At 37.5% G+C, this 19,325-nt stretch overlaps 2 protein-coding genes across 3 annotated transcripts in view; one reads left to right on the top strand and one right to left on the bottom strand.

Annotated features, from left to right (window-relative positions):
• The window catches only part of TRIM23 (tripartite motif containing 23), a 26,896-nt gene extending 23,625 nt beyond the window's left edge, over positions 1–3,271 (top strand). For both annotated transcript variants that reach the window (XM_048930676.1, XM_048930675.1), the window contains exon 11: positions 86–3,271. In XM_048930676.1, coding sequence (XP_048786633.1) covers positions 86–265 — 180 coding nt within the window. In that variant the 3' untranslated portion in view covers positions 266–3,271. The remainder of the gene's footprint in view (positions 1–85) is intronic.
• PPWD1 (peptidylprolyl isomerase domain and WD repeat containing 1) lies at positions 2,525–19,320 on the bottom strand. The gene is made up of 11 exons (XM_048930671.1): positions 19,154–19,320; positions 17,351–17,453; positions 16,396–16,496; positions 15,142–15,262; positions 11,202–11,649; positions 10,471–10,661; positions 9,802–9,991; positions 8,328–8,509; positions 6,219–6,300; positions 5,453–5,635; positions 2,525–4,440 (listed from the first exon to the last, which is right to left on the bottom strand). Exons 1-11 carry the CDS (start codon positions 19,284–19,286, stop codon positions 4,297–4,299), a joined length of 1,878 nt encoding a protein of 625 aa, XP_048786628.1. The 5' UTR covers positions 19,287–19,320; the 3' UTR covers positions 2,525–4,296.
• Positions 19,321–19,325: the final 5 nt, after the last annotated feature.

Genomic DNA, 19,325 nt, shown 5'->3' with positions numbered 1-19,325 from the left:
TCCATAACCTCAGTCTAAGCCATCAGTTAAAAATCATTCAAACACAGTTCAGAAGAGTAATTGAGTCTGTCTGATTCTGTTGTAGGATGTAGCAGGTGCGCTTTCAGTGGAAGAAATTACAGAACTGTTGAGTCTCCACAAACTCTGCTGTGGCCGTAACTGGTATATCCAGGGCTGTGATGCTCGAAGTGGTACAGGACTTTTCGAAGGACTAGACTGGCTTTCAAGGCAGTTAGTGGCTGCTGGTGTCCTGGATGTGGCTTAATTTCAGAACAGATAAGTTTATAGTTCACTATTTTGTTGTGTTTGCATGATTTAGGATTTTGTAACAAAGTCTGTTGTCTGAAGAGGAAACTTCCTTTAAGTGAGTGGTTACAGAAAAATTTAAGACTTCATGCAAGTTTGGATAATTGTTTCAGTAAGCTTCTGCAGTTAGTCCTTTTGAAACTTCATATGTGTACAAGTAGTGAAATTGGCTAGTTACATGAGTGCCTTGAAATTATTTTGGGTGGAATTAGCTTGTGAAAATTTTAAATTCTGATGAAATATGTTAGAATTTATCTAATATTCATAACAACATTACGGTAGTTGATGTCAGAAACATTCTGAGTGGTTCAGAAATGCTTTCCCAAGAAACTATTCCAAAATTCATAGCAAACTATTAGAATAGCCTGCTCTGACTGTAAGCCTGAAACAGGTGATGCTTCTCTTACATCTAAGAAAGGCATTCATCTAAGGCTTGTGTTGAAAATTACGTGCAGGTACATTGCTAATGGTAATTGTGTCCTGCACTATTTATTAGCTTCCCTGTTGCTGACTGTAAGGAAGCATAACAGGGCAAAGAAAATTGAGAATGAGGAACAGTGTTGTAGTATTATGCAGCTAGATGGCATTGTTTAGCTGGCTGTTTCCAAGGGGATTTTTTTTAGTGCTTTTTTATAAGTGTACACATGCTAAATTATTTATGGATAGAATATAGTGATGTTAAGTTGAAAATGTATTGTGAATGCTTGAGGATATAATCTGCCTTCATAGATTAATTTTACTTCTCAAGAAGACAAAGTTTAGGAAAAAAAAACAAACCACAAAACTCACACCTTTTTAAAGAAGTAGTGTGGTGTAATACAGTCCATCTGTGTACTCTGATGTAGAAGTCAAGCCTCTGGATTAAGGTAGTGGCCTTTTCTTGTTGGTTTCACCACGTTTTCCGTGATGAAAAAAGTGTTCACTAATTACAACCTTTACAAGATCAAATGACAAAATATGATGTGAACATTCTGCGTTTAGATTAATACTTACTCCATGTTTCACATTCAGCTGTTACTAGTGTCTTCATTTTCAAAGGTCAGTCATTCATAAGCTCATTAAATGCCAGTGTAACACGGTAAATGTAGAAGAGATTATGATCACTCAGTGGCGTCTTCCTTTTCTGCTACACATGCAAATCAGATAATTTTTTTTTTTTTACTGATATCCATGGAAAATCTCCTGGCCTCCTCTTCCAGTACGCAGTAGTTGCCAATTGAAGAAACCATGCCAGTGACTCTTCATATCAGTAAAAGAGGTAGAAAGAGCATAGCCAATAGATCAAAAGTGGATAGTGTCATTTTTCTTGCTGCAGTAGGGGTGAGGAACCAGATGGTGGAGGTGATCAGCATTGTTTTACAGATAGGTAGATGGAATTTTCTGTTACAGTGAAAAAACATGCTGACCTGTGAACCTCACCCAGTACAGAAAATTTATTTCACAATCTATTATTATGGCTTTCTTTATATTATTAGCTGCTTAATGATCTTTTCCCACTACATACCTTAGGTAAAGCCAAGAATGTGTATATTATATTTGCACTTTTATTAGAGAGGAAGCAGCTAAAGCAGCTACTTCCACATAACAACATTTGTTCTTAGTTTTCTCATTTCTTGTATCTCCTGTAAAAACATTAATTGTAGCTTCAGTTTAAGCAGGTCAAATGACTTGGAATAGTAGCTGAAAGAACGCTAAGCTTTAAAATAGTAGAAATTTGTGAAAAGGGCTTCAGTGCTTGTATAGGTGCTAAGAAAGGGTAATAACTCTTTCTACAGTTAACCTGATAAATCTAGCAGATAATCTAACTAGATAATCTAGCAGTTAATCCGATAAGCCTGATAAAAATAGTTTACAAGGGGCTGAAGGATGTTTTTCCGGCACCAAACTGAAAATTGCTCCTCCTTTGCAGCCCGTAAGTTATTGCACAGTATGCTGCTGGCTGCTCTTGACTTCAGCATCTGCTCAGCCAGATCTAGTTAGTGCTGACTGTCCCTTTATAGCTCTTTTTTTAAAGTATGAACAAGTTCTGCTAAGTGTGGTAGGTACCTTTTCCTGGAATACAGGGAAGACATCTGTTATTTAGAAAAACTTGAACCTGTAATTATAGTGGGCATATGCCGTTTTTACATTCCCTTTGAACTCTTGAACTATGATTCTAAATTACTTCTTTAAGATGTTCAAAGTGAGTTTGTGAGTTGTGTTCCTGTTTGTTGGTTGGTTGTTGTTTTTTTTTTTATTGTAAGAGTGTATTTGAGGGCACAGGAAAAATACTTATACATCTTTTTGAGCACAAAAGATTGCTTGCTTGTGATGTGTGGAATACTACCATAAAGTGTTTTTTAGTGGAATTTATTTAAGATGACTTCAAGTAACTGTGAAGGTACTGCACTTGTCTGTGAACTCTTCAGTGCACTAAGTGGTGCACTAAGAGGTTTATCTGTATTATAAGTTAATACTATATGTAAACTGCTTCCGTTACAAATTTAAGCTTGTTTCAGCAGTTCTCTAGAACTTGAGTTTTAGTGTACTGACTTGCACAATGGAGGATTTCCTCAGCTAGAACTTACTCAAGCATTACTTTGAGGATTTCTATGAGACTGATTAACTCTTTGCAAGATTTTGACTTATTTGTGAACTTCCGTGAATGCAACATCCAGTGACAATGTTGTGGCTTTCTTTAAAGCATCCTGGCTCAATAACAGTGTGCTTAAGCTAACAGAAAAAATCACGGTTTATCATATCACGTGATGTGGTGATGCTGTATGCTGTCTTCAAACTTATTGTGGATTGTGTGGTATTTGAGGATTGTCTTCTGAGATGGTTTAATTTCTGAACTGTTGGATGTTAAATAATTTTTGCAGTGAAAGGGCTCTTTTAATGGAAATAATTCATGAGCTGCTGCTGCAGTCTGAGTTGCCCAGAAAAAAAAATGTTAATTTTTTTCAATAAAATTATCTAAAACTTTTGAAGATGTAGTTTTCTTTAATAAATTTGTCTTGTCATCTAAAACTAGAGGTGCAGTACATTCAGTATACTGTAAAACTCTCATCTGATTCTTCAGTATGCCTTTCTGTGTCAGTTTCCCTGTGACAGCAGTTTCCAAAGGCTTTGAATTTGATTAGCATGCATTACATCACTGTTGTTTTTTGTTTTTTTTTTTTTAAAAAAAAGCTATTACAGTCATAAGCTCCTGAGTCTTGTGGTCTTATGTGGACATGAACAGTCAAAATTAACGGTACCGTATCTTAGAGTAGACTTAACTATCCAGCCTGGCACAGGATCATATTTTGCCACAAGTTCGCAACAGGTTGATGTGAGTAACCATGTCAATTAAGTATTCTAGTAAAAGTTTTAATATGTCTGATTTCTGAGGTAAAAGTCAAGCCATCAACAGTGTGCAGAGGCTAAGATAACATGAAACATTAAAAGACACAAGAAAACCTGGCAATGCCAGTACTTGTGTAGGATTTAATGCACTGTTACTGCATAATTTGATCACTTGTTCATTTAGTCTGATGGACACACACACAACCATCTTGGAAGATGAGGTAAATTATATATGTCATCCTAGCAAAGCATATTACAGTATAATTTTTAATGAATGTACGTATTGTTGAAGAGCTTATTACTAGCCTACATCTGATCCCTTCCTCTGGTCACAGATAAAGGTACAAACTCTACTCAGTTCATGACAAAAGCTATAGAATATAATCTGTAGTGTATTTGCACCTTCAATCTTGCACAGAAAAGACAAACAGTAGGCTTTGTAAGAAAGATGGCAATGTTTTTACTTTAAAAAGACAAATTTACTGAGAAATACAGGCTTAGGGCACTTTAGGTACATGAAAAACAGCAGAACTGATGTTTGCTTTGTCATGGCACTTCCTATATCCAAGAATTATCAAAAAAGCTTTTATTCCTTCTGGGTTCTTTCCTGGGTCCCACGACGACGACATTCTTCTGTTTAAGCTGGAACCTTCGACACCTGACTTACTTCACTGTGATATTAATGATGCTGATATCCTCATAGGGCTTGTCAGTTTTGGGATTGACTTTAACATTAGAGATTCTCTGAACAACTTCCATTCCTTTGGTCACCCGTCCAAACACGCTGTGTTTGTTGTCTAGCCAAGGCTGTTTGAGGATACAGCAGAAGAAAGAAAAAGCAGATTAAAATAGAAAGCGGCATGTAGATTAGATACCAAATGAGAGTGGCTTAGCATAAGTGAACATGAATATATATTAAAGACTACTGATCTTACACTTGTTGTGTAAGTAACTGTAAAACAGCTGTTGAAACTAAGTGACTGTTATCGGTGCAGCTATGCATACTGACTTATCTTTTAAAAACATTCCCGAAGTGCTACAGACATCAAGTTCTAAGTAATGCAGCAACATTTCATAGTTTAAAGTTTAAATTCATTTCATTGAAATGCACATTTATTTCATGGTAGTTTCACAATTGAATTTAAATGCTAGTCTAGAATACTACCTAATTCAGAGTCATACAATGCCCAATTGGAACACAGGCAATGATGTGATTTAATGAGCTTCAAAATTCTGGTAGATGGATACTTCTTAAGAAGACACATGACTTTGAGGAACAAAATTTCTCTAAGTACTGTCTTAATGTATTTTTTGCACATTAGATTCACTGCCCAATTCATTTATGTATTGCTGTGAATTTGTATACAGATCAAAATATTAGCAGGGAAGTTTTCTCATTTGTATAGTGGCTTTTCTGTATAGGAATCAGCAACTTTAAGCAGTTATGCTGATACTAATCCAAAAAACTTAGAATGGTGCTAACAATAGCTAGATTTATGTTGAGTTTAAGCAGCACATAATTCCAAAATATTCTAGTAATGCAAAATTGGAAAACGATCTTGTTTTACTAAGAATTAGATTAGGTTCTTGCTCCAGTTTAAATTCAAATGATCATGATCACAGCACTTTCCTATTTCTTAGATAATTGTTTTGATGAAGTCTACGCACAGTACATCTTTGCGTGCAGCAGTTAGCTGCAAAGTAACAATTAAAGGTTGCTTGAACAGTGTTGTGTTCCTTTTCCCACCAGAGTAGTTACTGCATTTTTACTATGCAGTTAGCATCTCATGCCTTGAGTTGAACTTTCAATACTACTTACGGTTGGCACTACTGTTATAAAAAACTGGGATCCATTAGTATTTGGTCCTGCATTAGCCATGCTCAGTGTGTATGGTCTGTCATGTCGTAAAGTTGAATGAAATTCATCTTCAAATTCTCCTCCCCAGATACTTTCACCTCCCATTCCTGTACCTGTGGGGTCACCAGTCTGAATCATGAAACCCTGCACAGAAGTTAGATGTTATTACATCATCATGTGGAATAAATAAGCAAAAATGTTTTACGCTAGGTTCCTGTTTTCTTTTTTTCAAGCTTGCATCATATCTTCCAACAAAACTGAACGTTAAATGTGGTGGGTAAGGAATGAAGGTAATAATTAATTCCTTGCATTGGGAAAAAAACCTACACAAACAAGACTACTTCACTGTTCCTGCTAGTGAAGGATAGAACCTAACTGTCTGTACCTTCTGCAGAGATTTAGGCTGTATTCACTTGTTTCTCATGCAGTTAAAGTAAGAATCTTAAGAGCAGATACCATTCTGACATGCAATAAAATTATAATTCATGCAAGATTGCTGAACTGATATTTATCTTAATTTTCAGATGTTTTTTCCACCTTTTCAGTTGCAGGACAGCTATTAAGAAATTTTATGTAAAGGTCTTTAGTATCTCAGTATTTTTCAGACCTTTCAGGGCACTGTGAAACTTTTCCAGAAATCCTTCATGCAAAAGCAAATGAAAATATAAAGGCTGGCCATGAAATTACATCAGATAGACCAACAAAATAAATAAATTTTACAGGTTACCTTGATAATACGGTGAAATATGTGTCCATTGTAGTAGCCATTTCTGCTGTGTACACAGAAGTTTTCCACAGTTTTGGGACACCTGAAATCACGTAATACAAAACAAATATTCAGGGTAGCCTGTGTTTTCTGGCAAGGCCATAAAGATTTCAGGTGAGACTCAGATCCTGTTGTGCTGAGCAATGTTTTAGCATACTGCAACAGGGCTTTCATGAAATAAGATTAAACCAACCTCTCACTTCCTCAAACCAAGAGCTGGAAACAAAATTTGCTAGGAGTACAAAGTTGCACAATTAGATGTGAAGTCAGTAGTGGGGTTAGGAACCAAATGTGTTTTCTCAAAGTCAAGACCATGTGTTCCTTCTCCAGATTTCTATCTATATACTATAGATATATAAAGATGATTCGGGAATGTAAGCTCCATATGGAGACAGTGCTGTGCATTAGAAGTAGAATCTGAAATGGCACTGTTTTAATATTGTGGAGCGATTCTGCAGTCAGTACAGAGCTTGTTCTCCTTTTGTAAAACTGCTGGCACGCATTGTTCAGAGCGAGGCTGCACAGGTGGAATATTACTTTTCATTTAACAAAAACAACACAAAAAAGACTTATACTGTTCTTACTCATCTCTTTAAAGTGTTTTTCTCCCATTCTCCCAGTAGATGCTACCAGAGTTACAGTTGTTTGTGTAAATCTTCCTCTAGTTTTATGAAATGGATTAGTCACCAGAGTAGACCTACATATGCAGATCTGAACGGTCATACACATTTTTCCCAGCATACCACATATGTTCATACAAACATTCACTTGGATATAAATGATATTCTAAAGCATCTTGTGCAACAGCACTAATAAAATAACAAAAAAGCAGACAAAACACAGTCCCAGTTCCTGCTACACAGTACAAAAGTAGTCATTCACAAATACAGACCACAAGAACTTGGCCAAAGGGCAATCAAAGCCACATCCTCAGTGTTATACTTTATTTTTTTTAATCAATTTTATCTTAAAAAGATTTTAATTTCAAAGTTCAGTCAGAAGAAAATATTAGAAAAGGACAAACGTAACAATAACCAAGGCTGAAAGAATTTTACTTTAAAAAAATGCAAGTAAAGTATTGCAATGAACTTAATGATATTATGCATGTATTATGCATGCAAATCTACTTGCATGAGAATTTTTAAAAAAATGGAAATAACATAACTTGACCTACCACTTTTACTGGTACATGCTGTACTATTTCTGCAGCCTGTGTGCTACAGGTAACAATCACAGGAAGTACAGCTTCATGCAAGAAGACATCATTTAATATAGAAATTTAAGACTAGCTTCTCTACAGGGTAAAACTGAGTTTTGTTACCTTATCTGTGCTTGTGACAAAACGTGAATTTGGTTTGGAGAAATGGATTTCTGTGAGTTTATAGCAAACTTGACATGACAGATAAACCTCTTGTTTCATAACAAAACCTTTGCATGTATTAGTATCATGAAGCAGACACACTGACACAAATACCAAGTAATCATGCATGAAACTCTGTTAATTGTATGCCTAGTTTTGGATTTATGTTGCACTGATGTTAGTATAAATTTTATGTTGCTCTTGAAAGATCTGCAGTACCGTAACATGTAATACATTTGCCACATATTGGAAGTTGCAAACAGTACTATTTCTCTGGCTTACACAGACCCATGACGACATCTGCTGCTGCCACCATCATTCTACTCTTTCAAGATGGAATTACAACAATATGTAGCTTGCACAGGACACCATTATGACCTAGCCACATCTGAGGTTTAGAGAGAGAAAAATACTTAAGAAAGGAATAAGCTTCCTCAGCCAGCAGTTAAAAAAAGGAAAGAAAAAACAAAATCAGACCCTGACAAACTTGACACCCACTGCTGTTGCTCTGACCTATTTTTCCCCTCCTCTGTTCATCAAGAGTCACATTCTGGTAGCTTGATGTACTAAGAAACCGTCCAAAAACAAGAACAATAGAAAACAATGAGGATAAGAACCATTCCTAGCATGAAAGGTAAGGTTTGGGTACTGCCAGAAAAAAAGGGCAAGGAAGGAGAAACAAAGTAACAGAAAAACCACTAAATACATACTCAACAGGAAAAAGCTTAACATGTATATCTCCCATGCTTGTGTGGATAATGGCACTGTCTGAAACTCTTTTGGGACCTTCTGCCTGTGTGGCTGCCATGACCTCTTCTTTAGAAGGTTTCTCATTGAAGACATCTCTGTCTGAATCTGCACTCTTAGTATCTTCTGGTTCACGTTTAGTAAACTGAAGAATAAAAGTAAAGAAGGTAACAGTTTGTATTTTGTTTTTCCTTATCTTACACATAAGTCTGTTCCCAAGACATCAATGTGATGGTTTAACCTCTTAGACACTCAACTAGATTCGAAATGCAAAGGATTCACAGATGGCATTTCAGTGCTGTGCACTATCAGTGTTTCTCTCTAGTCACAAATTTCCGTACAAATATATGCAAGTCCAATAAACTTTCAATGATTTGTTAACTTCTAAATTACTTCCTCATTTTAACATAAAGCCCATAATGGTAGTTCAGCACCTTTCTTTTAGGAAGGAATGAAAGCATTGGTGTATTGAAATTGGCAGACTTCATTACAAAACCTGTGGTTTCACCAAAAAGTGAATCTAAATTCTGATTACTGTATTAATAAAAAACAGCAGAAACAGCAAATTCAACTCAAAGCAGGAAAAACATTTCAGAAATGAAATTTTTAAAGCACTTCTTGAAGAGGCAAGAAATACAGTAAACGTTAGCATTCACAAGAAGCCACAGAAGAAGTACAGCTGTGTATCAAATGACAATGACTAGTTTTCTGCATGCATTCACTTGGCATATGGCCATGCACTAACCAGAATGAGCAGTATTTCCACACTGAACATGACTTTTCTTCCTTTCTTGTCAAACTGTTCATAGTATATTCTATTACACACTGTATACTAACCACATGAAGGTTCAGGAACCACACTACTTTGCTGCAACTGAAAACATGATCAAATTCAAGCACAAGCAGCAACACACTGACCTGTTACCCCTGCTGTGATCACATCCCAGATCAACTACTAAATCCTCCGGAACTGCTAGGCTGATAAATCACATCTCCTCTAAAATCTACATCTGTGAAGAAGATGACTCCTGTCTTTGTTACCTGTAATCCGCCTGACGCTACTCAGAATTTTCGTGTTTTATACATTCAGTTAATTGTTTCTTTGTAGGCAAAATATCTTATTATATTTTAAGTGTTCTTATTTAAATTTCTTAAACTAGACTAACTCTAATTCACACAGCTAAAAACATCAAAGTTTCTTTAACTGCTTGAGCAATTGTGAAAACGAAATTAGACTACCACACTGTTTCTAATCAAGTTTTAGACAGTTCAAACAAAATTCTAGAATGCATTTGCAACTTAAAAAGACGCTGCTAGAAATGCTGCATTTTCAAACGTTCAAGACAAAAGGCACTGGAAAGGCACAAGTATAAAATTTAAAAATAACAAAAAAGTTTAACAGAGGAATAGTGTTACTTAAAAGGACATCACACATACCATGTAAAACCTGTTTTTCTTAAAAGCTGTGCAGATTACTGTTGGATCTGCCTGGATGTTCTGGAGAACAGGATTTTCAGATGCCTTCATTTCTATGGTTATTGCAGCACGATGCTTCTTTGCAACTCCTTGGAATAAAGCCAGCTGCATCACCCTAATGTTCTCTTGTTTTCCCAAGATACGAATGCACCTGAAGTACAAGACATAAAGAAATGTAAAGACTGTTGTTACATGTCTCCTTTCTGACTGCAAGAGACTCAAAGCAAAATTCCAAAGCCTTTCCAAAACGATTTTTAATAATTGTATTTATAATGCTTCTCTACTCAAACTTGCTAATCATGGCTAATCAATTGGTAATCAGCCTCCCGACGCTATAGAAAACAAACTGCATGATACATGTTTACTTTATCACACTGTTAATTAGAAGTTAATTCATTACTCATTTTTACTATGAATATGTAGTAAAAAGCTTGACAGATTATCTTATTTTGTAAGCTTTGAATTGCAGCACTCCATTAATAAGCAAGGGAATATTTTAAATCAACAGTCTGACTGAAGGCTCTCAAATAACAAAGATTGGTGGTAACCAGTCATGTCAAATTTTAAATGTGAGTGATTAAGCATGGAATTCTAGAGAAATTTATCTGCACACATCTCACTAACACTTACCTGTTAGTTTCTACATTTATGACTTTAATGCCCAACATTGTTCCATAGAGAACGAAGTGTCCAGTTTCATCAAAGATGATATTAATTAATCTTACTGCATCCACTTTCTCCAACTCACGCTCAACTGCCATGCGCCGGCCAAACTCCATGTCTGGTAGTTGCTGTCTCATCTGCTGAAGCTCAGTAAACATCTACAGGAAAATAAACAAATAAATAATCACTGTTACACTTACGCCCTGATCCCGATAAGCACCAATCCACAAAATCTTACAGAATACAGAATCCAGGCAAGAATTCAAACCAAGTCAAACTCATCTGAAGAATTAAACACAAGTAATCCTACTTGACCTAATGGGCATGTTGTACTCTGCTGAAGCAAAGAAAAACAAGTACGCAGCTGTCTTAACAAAGTTTTTAAAATATCACAATTTTTTTCATTACTATGTTTAATACTTAAATATTTTTTCTCATTGCTTCCTAATAAAAAGAAATCTAACAGTATGAAAACAGATGAAAACTAACATCTCAGTTTCACTCAATAGCTAACATACATTAGTAAGAATTAATTTTGGGACAAAGCAACACAGCAGCCAAGGAAGAGAAGAGAGAATACCTTTTATGAAAGAAAACCATAGCAATAAAGCTCAGACTTAGGTAATCACGTAGATGCATGTGTTGATCAAAGTCAAAGAAATAAATAAAGACTCAAAGAGAACCAAGACCAAACTCACACTCAGAGATTCATCAAAGACCCTCATGAGCTTCCCCGTCAAAAATCGGAAAATTCTGACTTTTCTGTCGGACCCAAGAGTGGCCATTTTTTTGCCATCAGGTGAAAAACTTATACTGGATGGGTAAGCCTTGCATTTAGCAAATTCGTACAGATCAGTATCTGTTTTATATTCCCAGTTCACATTCTTGGGAAATTTATATTCATGAGGAGTACCAGTCCAATACTCAATCATTCCAGATTTGTCAGAGGACACAACTACTTTGTAGACAGGATTCAACCGTATCTGAGTAAGAGAAGATGTATGGAGTTTATCAAAAACATGGAGTGGTTGATTATTTCCTCGTCCATCATAAATAAATATTTTTCCTGTGGTCTTCTCAGATGTTGCAACAGAAGATATGGCATCTCCAGGACAATATACCCATTCACACTGACCAGGGGAATAGCTGCAAGAAGAAAGAAAGGAAAAAAAAAAAAGGACTGGTTTTACTGCTAAGAATCAAGCTAATTTGAAATCAAACATCAAGCAAATATTCAGCTTCATTTACTAGTCTTGCTAATATCCGTCTTGTTAAAAACCAAGCTTTTTCCAAGCAAGTCAAGATGGTTCAGCCAATTTCTGTTACTTCCGTATTGCTTCTTAAAGAGGCTGTTCAAGAAAGCAGAAGGTGGATATGAAAGAAGAAAAATGATGGAAAAACAACTAAATAGCACTGAACAGCATTAAAGACTATTAATTTCTGTGATTCAGTAGCACTTTTCTTTCAGCTCTAAGTGATTAATGCTTCAGTGCAAATGAAGATAACCGCACCTTTGGCATATACTTACTGAAAATATAACAAGGTTTTCAGAAAACAAAAGTTAATTATCCAAATATAAGTAAAATTATGACAATCACAGTACATTTATATGTAACTGTTCTGACTATATGAGGGCTGCCGTGAAAGTAATGCCTCCTGTTTTATTATGTTGGCATCAGAGGTTGAATCTTCCCACCAATATTCTGTTACATTTTGTGCATCAGATGGCAGCAGAGGGGCAGTCTGACAAAATGACATCTGATGTGGAAGTGCGTATGAAACAAAGGTGTGTCACTAGCAGAAAAAAATGACAACTATTGGCATTCGTTGAATGCCAGTGCTTGCTGAATGATGATGGAGACCAAACAGTGGATATGAGCACAGTGAGGCAGGGTACGTTTCAGGAGTGATGACAGTGACGTGAAAGACAAGCCATGTTCCCAATAACCATGAAGATTTTTATGAGCACAGCGTGCTGGCTCTTGCTCATTGCTGGAGAAAATGCATATCTAATATGGGTGACTGTGTTGAAAAAGTGTTTAGTAGCTGAGAATTTGCTCTATCAAATAGTGTTATTGTACTACAAGAGTAGTTTCCATGGCAATAAATAGGATACATTACTTTCAGAGCACCCCACGTATTAAAGAAGGAATACATCTGCTAATATACAGTTGGGCCCCTCACTACAGGGAAGACATTGAGGTCCTGGAGTGTGTCCAGAGAAACTGGAAACAAAACTGGTGAGGGGTCTGGAGCACAGGTCTTATGAGGAGTGGCTGATGGAGCTGGGATTGTTCAGTCTGGAGAAGAGGAGGCTCAGGGGAGACCTCACTGTACTCTACAACTTCCTGAAGGGAGGCTGTGGTGAAGAGGGATTTGGCCTCTTTTCCCAATGAGCAGAACAAGGGGAAATGGCCGCAAGTTGTACCAGAGGAGGTTTAGATTAGACATGAGGAAGGACTTTTTCTCTCTGAGAGTGGTCAGGCACTGGAATGGCTGCCCAGGGAGGTGGTGGAGTCGCCATCCCTGGCAGTGTTCAAGAGGTATCTGGGTGAGGAGCTGTGAGACATGATTTAGTGCTAGTGGTGGCAATGGTGATAAGGAGACGGTTGGACTAGATGATCTTATAGGTCATTTCCAACCTTGTGATTCTATTATTCTATGATACTCTACAAATAAAACAAACCAGAGGTGCGGTCAATATTTTAAATCACACCTGTTATTTAAAGAAATCTGTAAGCTAAGATACTGAGAACTGGAACGCTAGAACTAAATGTTGGGTAATGAAGAAATGACAGTCTCCATAGGAAACTCATAGTATCTTATCAAACTAAGAGATACTAAAGGCCTGACAGATGCCAGACACTAATCTTTTAGATTAAAAAGAATAATAAAAACTAAAAGTCTTTGAGGAATTATGAATATGATGGCCTATAGCTGTGTCACGTTATCCACACTTTCTGCAGAAATAAAAGTCTTTCTCACCTTGATTAAAGGAAGCACACAGCATTAGAACCTGTAGGCAGCTACACTGTACACATTAGTTAAAAGTGAAAGGATCTTAAGAGCTTCAGAAAAAGCTAATCAACCATACAGCATACTGGCATGTCTCCACCAAAGCAGACAAACAAGCTAATGCAAGCTGAAACAATCACACTCATCAATTCTAAATTAACCATTGCAAACTTGAGTGAACAGCCATTAATAATTTCTCAGGTCAGTAAGCTACCCAATAAGCACTGGCACTGAAGATAATGAAGTGGACATTAAATTAAAAAGGGTGTTCACAACACTGTTTCTACTACAGCTGTATATGTTCCTCTTCTTCATTAAAGAGACCACTTCAGGTCTAACACAATTATGCCTGGAAAAATATAAAGGGAAGGGGAGTTTGACTACTGATGCTGAGAAAAACTATTTAAAGGTATGTCATGAGACACACCATAGGCAGACACTAACAGTATTATTCACAATATCCCTGATGCAAAATGGATTTAAATTCTACCTTAGTTTCCCCTGAATTCTCACAGAGAAAAAAAACACCTTCTACCGCTACTACTACTGAGTTGAAGGTTTATTTTTAATATTAAGTTCATTTTATTTCACTATGTAGTTTTACTGATGTTGCAGTGACAATACAGGGCTGCTAAGCATAAAACACCAGAAAAATACAAGGCTAAAACTAACTGGATTTCTTCCACAGCAGACAGCCAACAGGTAATCAATTCCTATGGACTTAGTCACTACTGGGAGGATATTACTAACACTATATCCATAAAGCAGCTAACATAAGAATTTATACGGGCTGTTCTAAAAAGTATCTAGATATCAGTTTGAACAGCTTTCAAAACAGTGGAAGTCTTGGTGTTAATTTCAATTAGAAGAACAACGTCAGTAACGAACATGTTTGAAGAACAACGTCAGTAATGAACATGTTTGAGTTTATACTTTAACTCAGTTTCAAAATTATCTAGTAAATACTAGGCCACATGGAATAAATAGTCTCTAATATCCCAAGGCTTGTAGAAACATCAGTACCATTCTTGGTAGAGCATTCATTGATCCTTCTACTTTCTGACCACAATCTGAAATTAAAACACAGGCTTTGTTTTCCTCTGTTGCTGATATAATTCCAATAATCTCCAGCCCTATCTCTTCCAAGTTCTTTACCTATCTACTGTGTAACAAAAGCAGGATTAAGGAAAACATGCTCTGTTTAGTATTAGAAGAAAATTGCTTGCCTTGAAACAATAAATGATGGCAAATAATATATACGGACCAAGTTTCTTTATTACGGAAACTATTAATTGGTTGTAATTTCTAATATTCAGTGCCAAGCAACTGGGGAAAACAGAATAAGAAAAAAAAAAGATGCCTAGTTGAATTACTTAAGAAACAACATATCCTTCTGCCTAACATTTGATAATAAAAAGGTATGCAGTCATACTGCACTCTTATGAAGGATGCATACAGTCATAAACTTTCTATAGTCAGCCAAGTATTTTCCTTAATGCAACGTAATCATCTTAACCTGATCGGAAAAATAATCAAGTCAAACAAATTATTTACTTACCTGTTACACAAAATAACCCCTAATCAAAATCCCAAATAAGCATTTTCAAGAACTGAGCAACTTACCCAAGTTTCAGCATGTTGATCATATCAAAGTTGACTACATCAAACACTTTCATCGCTTTGTCATCTCCAACTGAACAGAATAATGCCCCTTCTGAACTAACAGCAATACTCTCAATAACACCTATCAAATAAGTAAACATAGTATCAAGACAAGGAAACGTGTATCTGTCATTTCACTACTCCACAAGAAAAACGCACAGAAAAAAAAAGCACCAAAGCCTAAACACATATGGACATCCAAAGCTGTCTCAGCTATTTCTCCATCCTGTTTTCAATTTAAAAACTACGTGGAGATGTGAGGGTCCTTTTCCTTTGTTTTTTTTTTTGTTTGTTTGTTTGTTTGTTCTGTTCTTTTGTGATATCTTTTTTTAAACACTTTGTATCCTGTAACTGTTCACCATCTGGTCAGAGAGGATGGAGTACTTACTATCTACGTAAGTGAAAGTTATGACTTTATAATTACTTTAATTTAAAGCTCTAACTGAAAAAAAGAGGGAGAACAAGACTATGGCACAGTCGAAAAAAATAAAAGCACTTTTAGACTTGCATTCTCAAGAGAGAAACAGCAACAGAATGCTAACTATTGCAACCCTGCTTTTAACGTTTGTTAGGGATCAAAATGACTGCATTTGAGACTTCAGAATACTTGTTTTCCTTGTTTTTGCTTGGTAGCCATTGTTCTCACATTTTGTTTCCGTATATAATGAGAAGTTGATGCTTAAAATCAAAAACTCACTATAACATTATAGTTTTACAAAATTTACTATTATTTGATTTTCTTATTGTGAGGCTGCATATCAAGCTGTTTCTTTTCCATTAAGCAGATAATGATTTCTAACAGCAATGAGTACCTGAATGCCTTGCATAGTATAGATGATGAGGGAGGAAGATAACATGGCCTCAAGTAGTATCTTTTTGAACATCCCTGGATTCTGTGCATACTGCTCTTCTTTTTTCTCCCTCTTTCTTTTTTTTTTTAGTAGATATGTTGTACCTCTCCTAGACATTCTCCTTAAAGGCAGGGTACAAGGCAGTAAGTGATGTGCACAGGATTCATACTGCATATTCTGTTCCCACACTATTCCTCCTGCAGTCTTTAAGCAGATTGTAAAAGGACAAGTAGAATTACGCATGATATAATTTAATCCCTCACTGTAATAAATGGATGCTAGAACCTCTCTCCTCTGAGATTGTACCCTCTCTTCAAACGAATGAAAACAAACCAAAACAAAAACACCCACAACTTCTTCTCACCTAAGTGGCTACGGAAGTGTTTAACAAACTCAATCCCTTCTTCTATTTTTTTCCAGAATTTTACATGCCCATCATGACTTGCTGTGATGATAAAATCTGTCCTAGAATTACAAAAGAAGAAATACATAAATACACATACTAAGTACTTTCACAACACTTCTGGATAACAAGTGACATTAAGATGCTATAATTTGTGTTGTTTTGAGAATAGTACTTAGATAAACTACCGTTAACAGTCTGTCTAAATGAATACTATTAATTTTGAGATAGCAAACAAACATTTTAATGCACTCTGGATTAACCTATGAAAGGTCAACAGTCTAAAGTTAAGAAATAAATAATACTATCCCTCTTGACCATGTAAGTTTTACTACTTTAGCTCTGGTTTCACAGCAGATATTGTTTACTACTAACTAACTAACTAAATCCCTCTACGTATATATATACACGTACTTAGATAGACAAATAGATAGAAACAGTCACATAGAAGAGAAGAAAGCTCTCTTCTCAATCTGTGCAGTTCTGCTAAATTCATTTGGTTGCAGCTTTCATTTGATTGCAACCAGTATTTTTTATTACTGTATATACTGAACACTGCAGTAAGAATTTTGAGAATCCCTTTTTGTCTGCTTAAATAATAACTTCTATTGTGCTTTTCAGAAAGCACTCTCCTTTACACACAAAGACAGAATCACAGAATATCCCAGGGACCCATAAGGATCATCAATACCAACTTCTGGCTCCACACAGCACCACCCACAAATCAAACCCTATGTCTAAGTGTCCAAACAGTCCTTAAACTCTGTCAGCTCAGGGACATGACAATACCAGACCAGACACCTCTAGACGTAACAGATCTCAATTAGGCTTTTGCAGTGAAAATCTCCTAGTATGTACAAGAATACATATCTGATGACAATAAACAGTAGGGAAAAATAATAAAACCCAGACTTACTTAGTACATGCCACATGTGTAATGACATCTCTGTGCATGTAACTACGTTCATACATCGAAGCACATGGTAGATTTTCAAGATAGACATGTTCAAATTCAAGGACTGAAGAAAATAAAAGGAAAATTAGAAACACTGTTTTCATAAAACGTTCATTAAAAACTCCATAAAGCTATTTTTTGCCATTATTAACTTTGAATAGCTTACTGCTGTTTTTGTAGAGTATAGCAGGGATTTCTGCAAACAGAATAAAAGGGTTTTCCACTGTGGCTTTCCATTTTGACTCAGACTTATTGATTCACACTATACTGAAACCATTCCATACTCTTAATATCTGTGCAATCACACTTGTTACTAAGTTGGCAAATCTTCCTGGAGACTGTGCAAGGGCACACGGAGAAAAGAGAGAGGTGACTGAGAACAGCCAGCACAGCTTCATTAAGTACAAAACTGCCTGACAAATTTAGTGATTTCTGGCATATGGGTTACAGCATTTTTGAATAAAGGGGAGAGCAACTAGAGCTCAACCGTGTCTTGTACAAAGCATCTGACACTGCCTCACACAGCATCCTTATATCTAAAATGGACTGACATGGATCTAATGGATGGATTGCTTGGTTGATAAGGAATTCACTGGATGGTCACACTCGAAGAGTGTCAATGGCTCAATGTCCAAGTGGAGACTAGTGATGAGTGGCATTCCTACAGGAGTTGCTGTTGGGACTAGTGCTCTCTAACACCTTTGCTGGTGACATGGGCAGTAGGACTGAGTGTACCCTCAGCAAGTTTGTCAGTGACACCAAGGTGAGCAGCACAGTTGACCCCTGCAGGGAAGGGATGCCAACCAACCCTTGAAAAGATTGAAAAGTGGACCTACGTGAACCTAAGGAGGTTCAACAAGTCCAAGAGCAAACTGTATCTCTTGGGTCTGGTCAATTGCAATCACAACCATGGGCTGGATGAATGGGAGTAGCCCTGAGGAGAAAGACTTGCAGATGCTGGCTGATGAAAAGCTGGACATGAGCCAGCATAGGCTTGCAACCCAGAAGGCCAAGAATGCCCTGAGCTGCATCAATAGAGAGGTACGGTGACAGGAACAAGGAGGTGACTGTCCTCCTTCGCTTTGCCCTCATGTGCCACATCACCTGCAGTACTGTGGGTCAGGGGGGCCCCCAATACAAATGGAGCTGTTAAGATGAGTCCAGAGGAGGGCCATGAACAGATCAGAGGGCTGGAGCACCAATTCTGTGAAGAAAGGCTGAGGGAACTGGGCTTGTTCAGACTGGAGAAGAGAAGGCTCTGGAGAGACCTTATTATGGTCTTCCAGTACTGTCATGGGGCCTACAGAAAAAATGGAAAGGGACTCTTAATTGAGGAATGTGATGACAGGATAAGACAGAAAGGTTTTAAACTGAATGAGGATAGATCTAAGGTAGACTTTAGGGGGAAATACTTTATTCAGAGGGCGCTGGCAGAGCTGGGCACAAAAGCTGTGGTGCTCCGTCCCTGCAGGCAGTCAGGCCCAGGCTGGACGGGGCGCTGGGCAGCCTGCGCCGGTGGGGGGCAGCCCTGCCCACGGCAGAGGCGGGGGAAACTGGGTGGGCTATGAGGTCCCTTCCAGTCGAAGCCTCTCTGTGACGACCCTCCAACCCAGAGCAACGACGCAGAAGAGTTAATTCCTCTTTTGAAGGCTTCAACAACCCCGGCTCGAATAAGCAGCGCCTGGGCCCGACTGCGCAGCAGACGCACGGCCCCCGACCCGCACGTCACCATCCCACGGCCCCAACCCAGGCAGCGGTCGTTACCTCTCCGCTTCTTCGCCTGGGCCGCCTCCCCCGGGAGCGGCCCGACCCAGCGCTCCCCATCTTCCTCGTCTTCTTCCTCGTTCTCCGTGGCGCCGCTCGCCCTCCTCTTGCGCTCCGGCTCGGACGACGCCATGCTGCTACGTCACTTTCCCGCGACGCTCCCTCCCGTCGC

The sequence above is a fragment of the Lagopus muta genome, chromosome Z (genome assembly GCF_023343835.1).
Source record: "Lagopus muta isolate bLagMut1 chromosome Z, bLagMut1 primary, whole genome shotgun sequence".
NCBI lineage: Eukaryota > Metazoa > Chordata > Aves > Galliformes > Phasianidae > Lagopus > Lagopus muta.
The sequence above is the reverse complement of the archived record's forward strand: the minus strand, read 5'-3'. Positions and strand labels throughout refer to the sequence as shown.

Excerpts from the sequence above, each read along its gene's own strand:
- PPWD1 (XM_048930671.1), bottom strand. The coding sequence starts at position 19,286 with ATGGCGTCGTCCGAGCCGGAGCGCAAGAGGAGGGCGAGCGGCGCCACG. Across the intron at positions 10,662-11,201 it reads TCTTTGATGAATCTCTGAGT|ATGTTTACTGAGCTTCAGCA; the intron begins GTGAGTTTGGTC and ends ATTTTCCTGTAG. Across the intron at positions 6,301-8,327 it reads GTTAAGCTTTTTCCTGTTGA|GTGTCCCAAAACTGTGGAAA; the intron begins GTATGTATTTAG and ends ACGTGATTTCAG.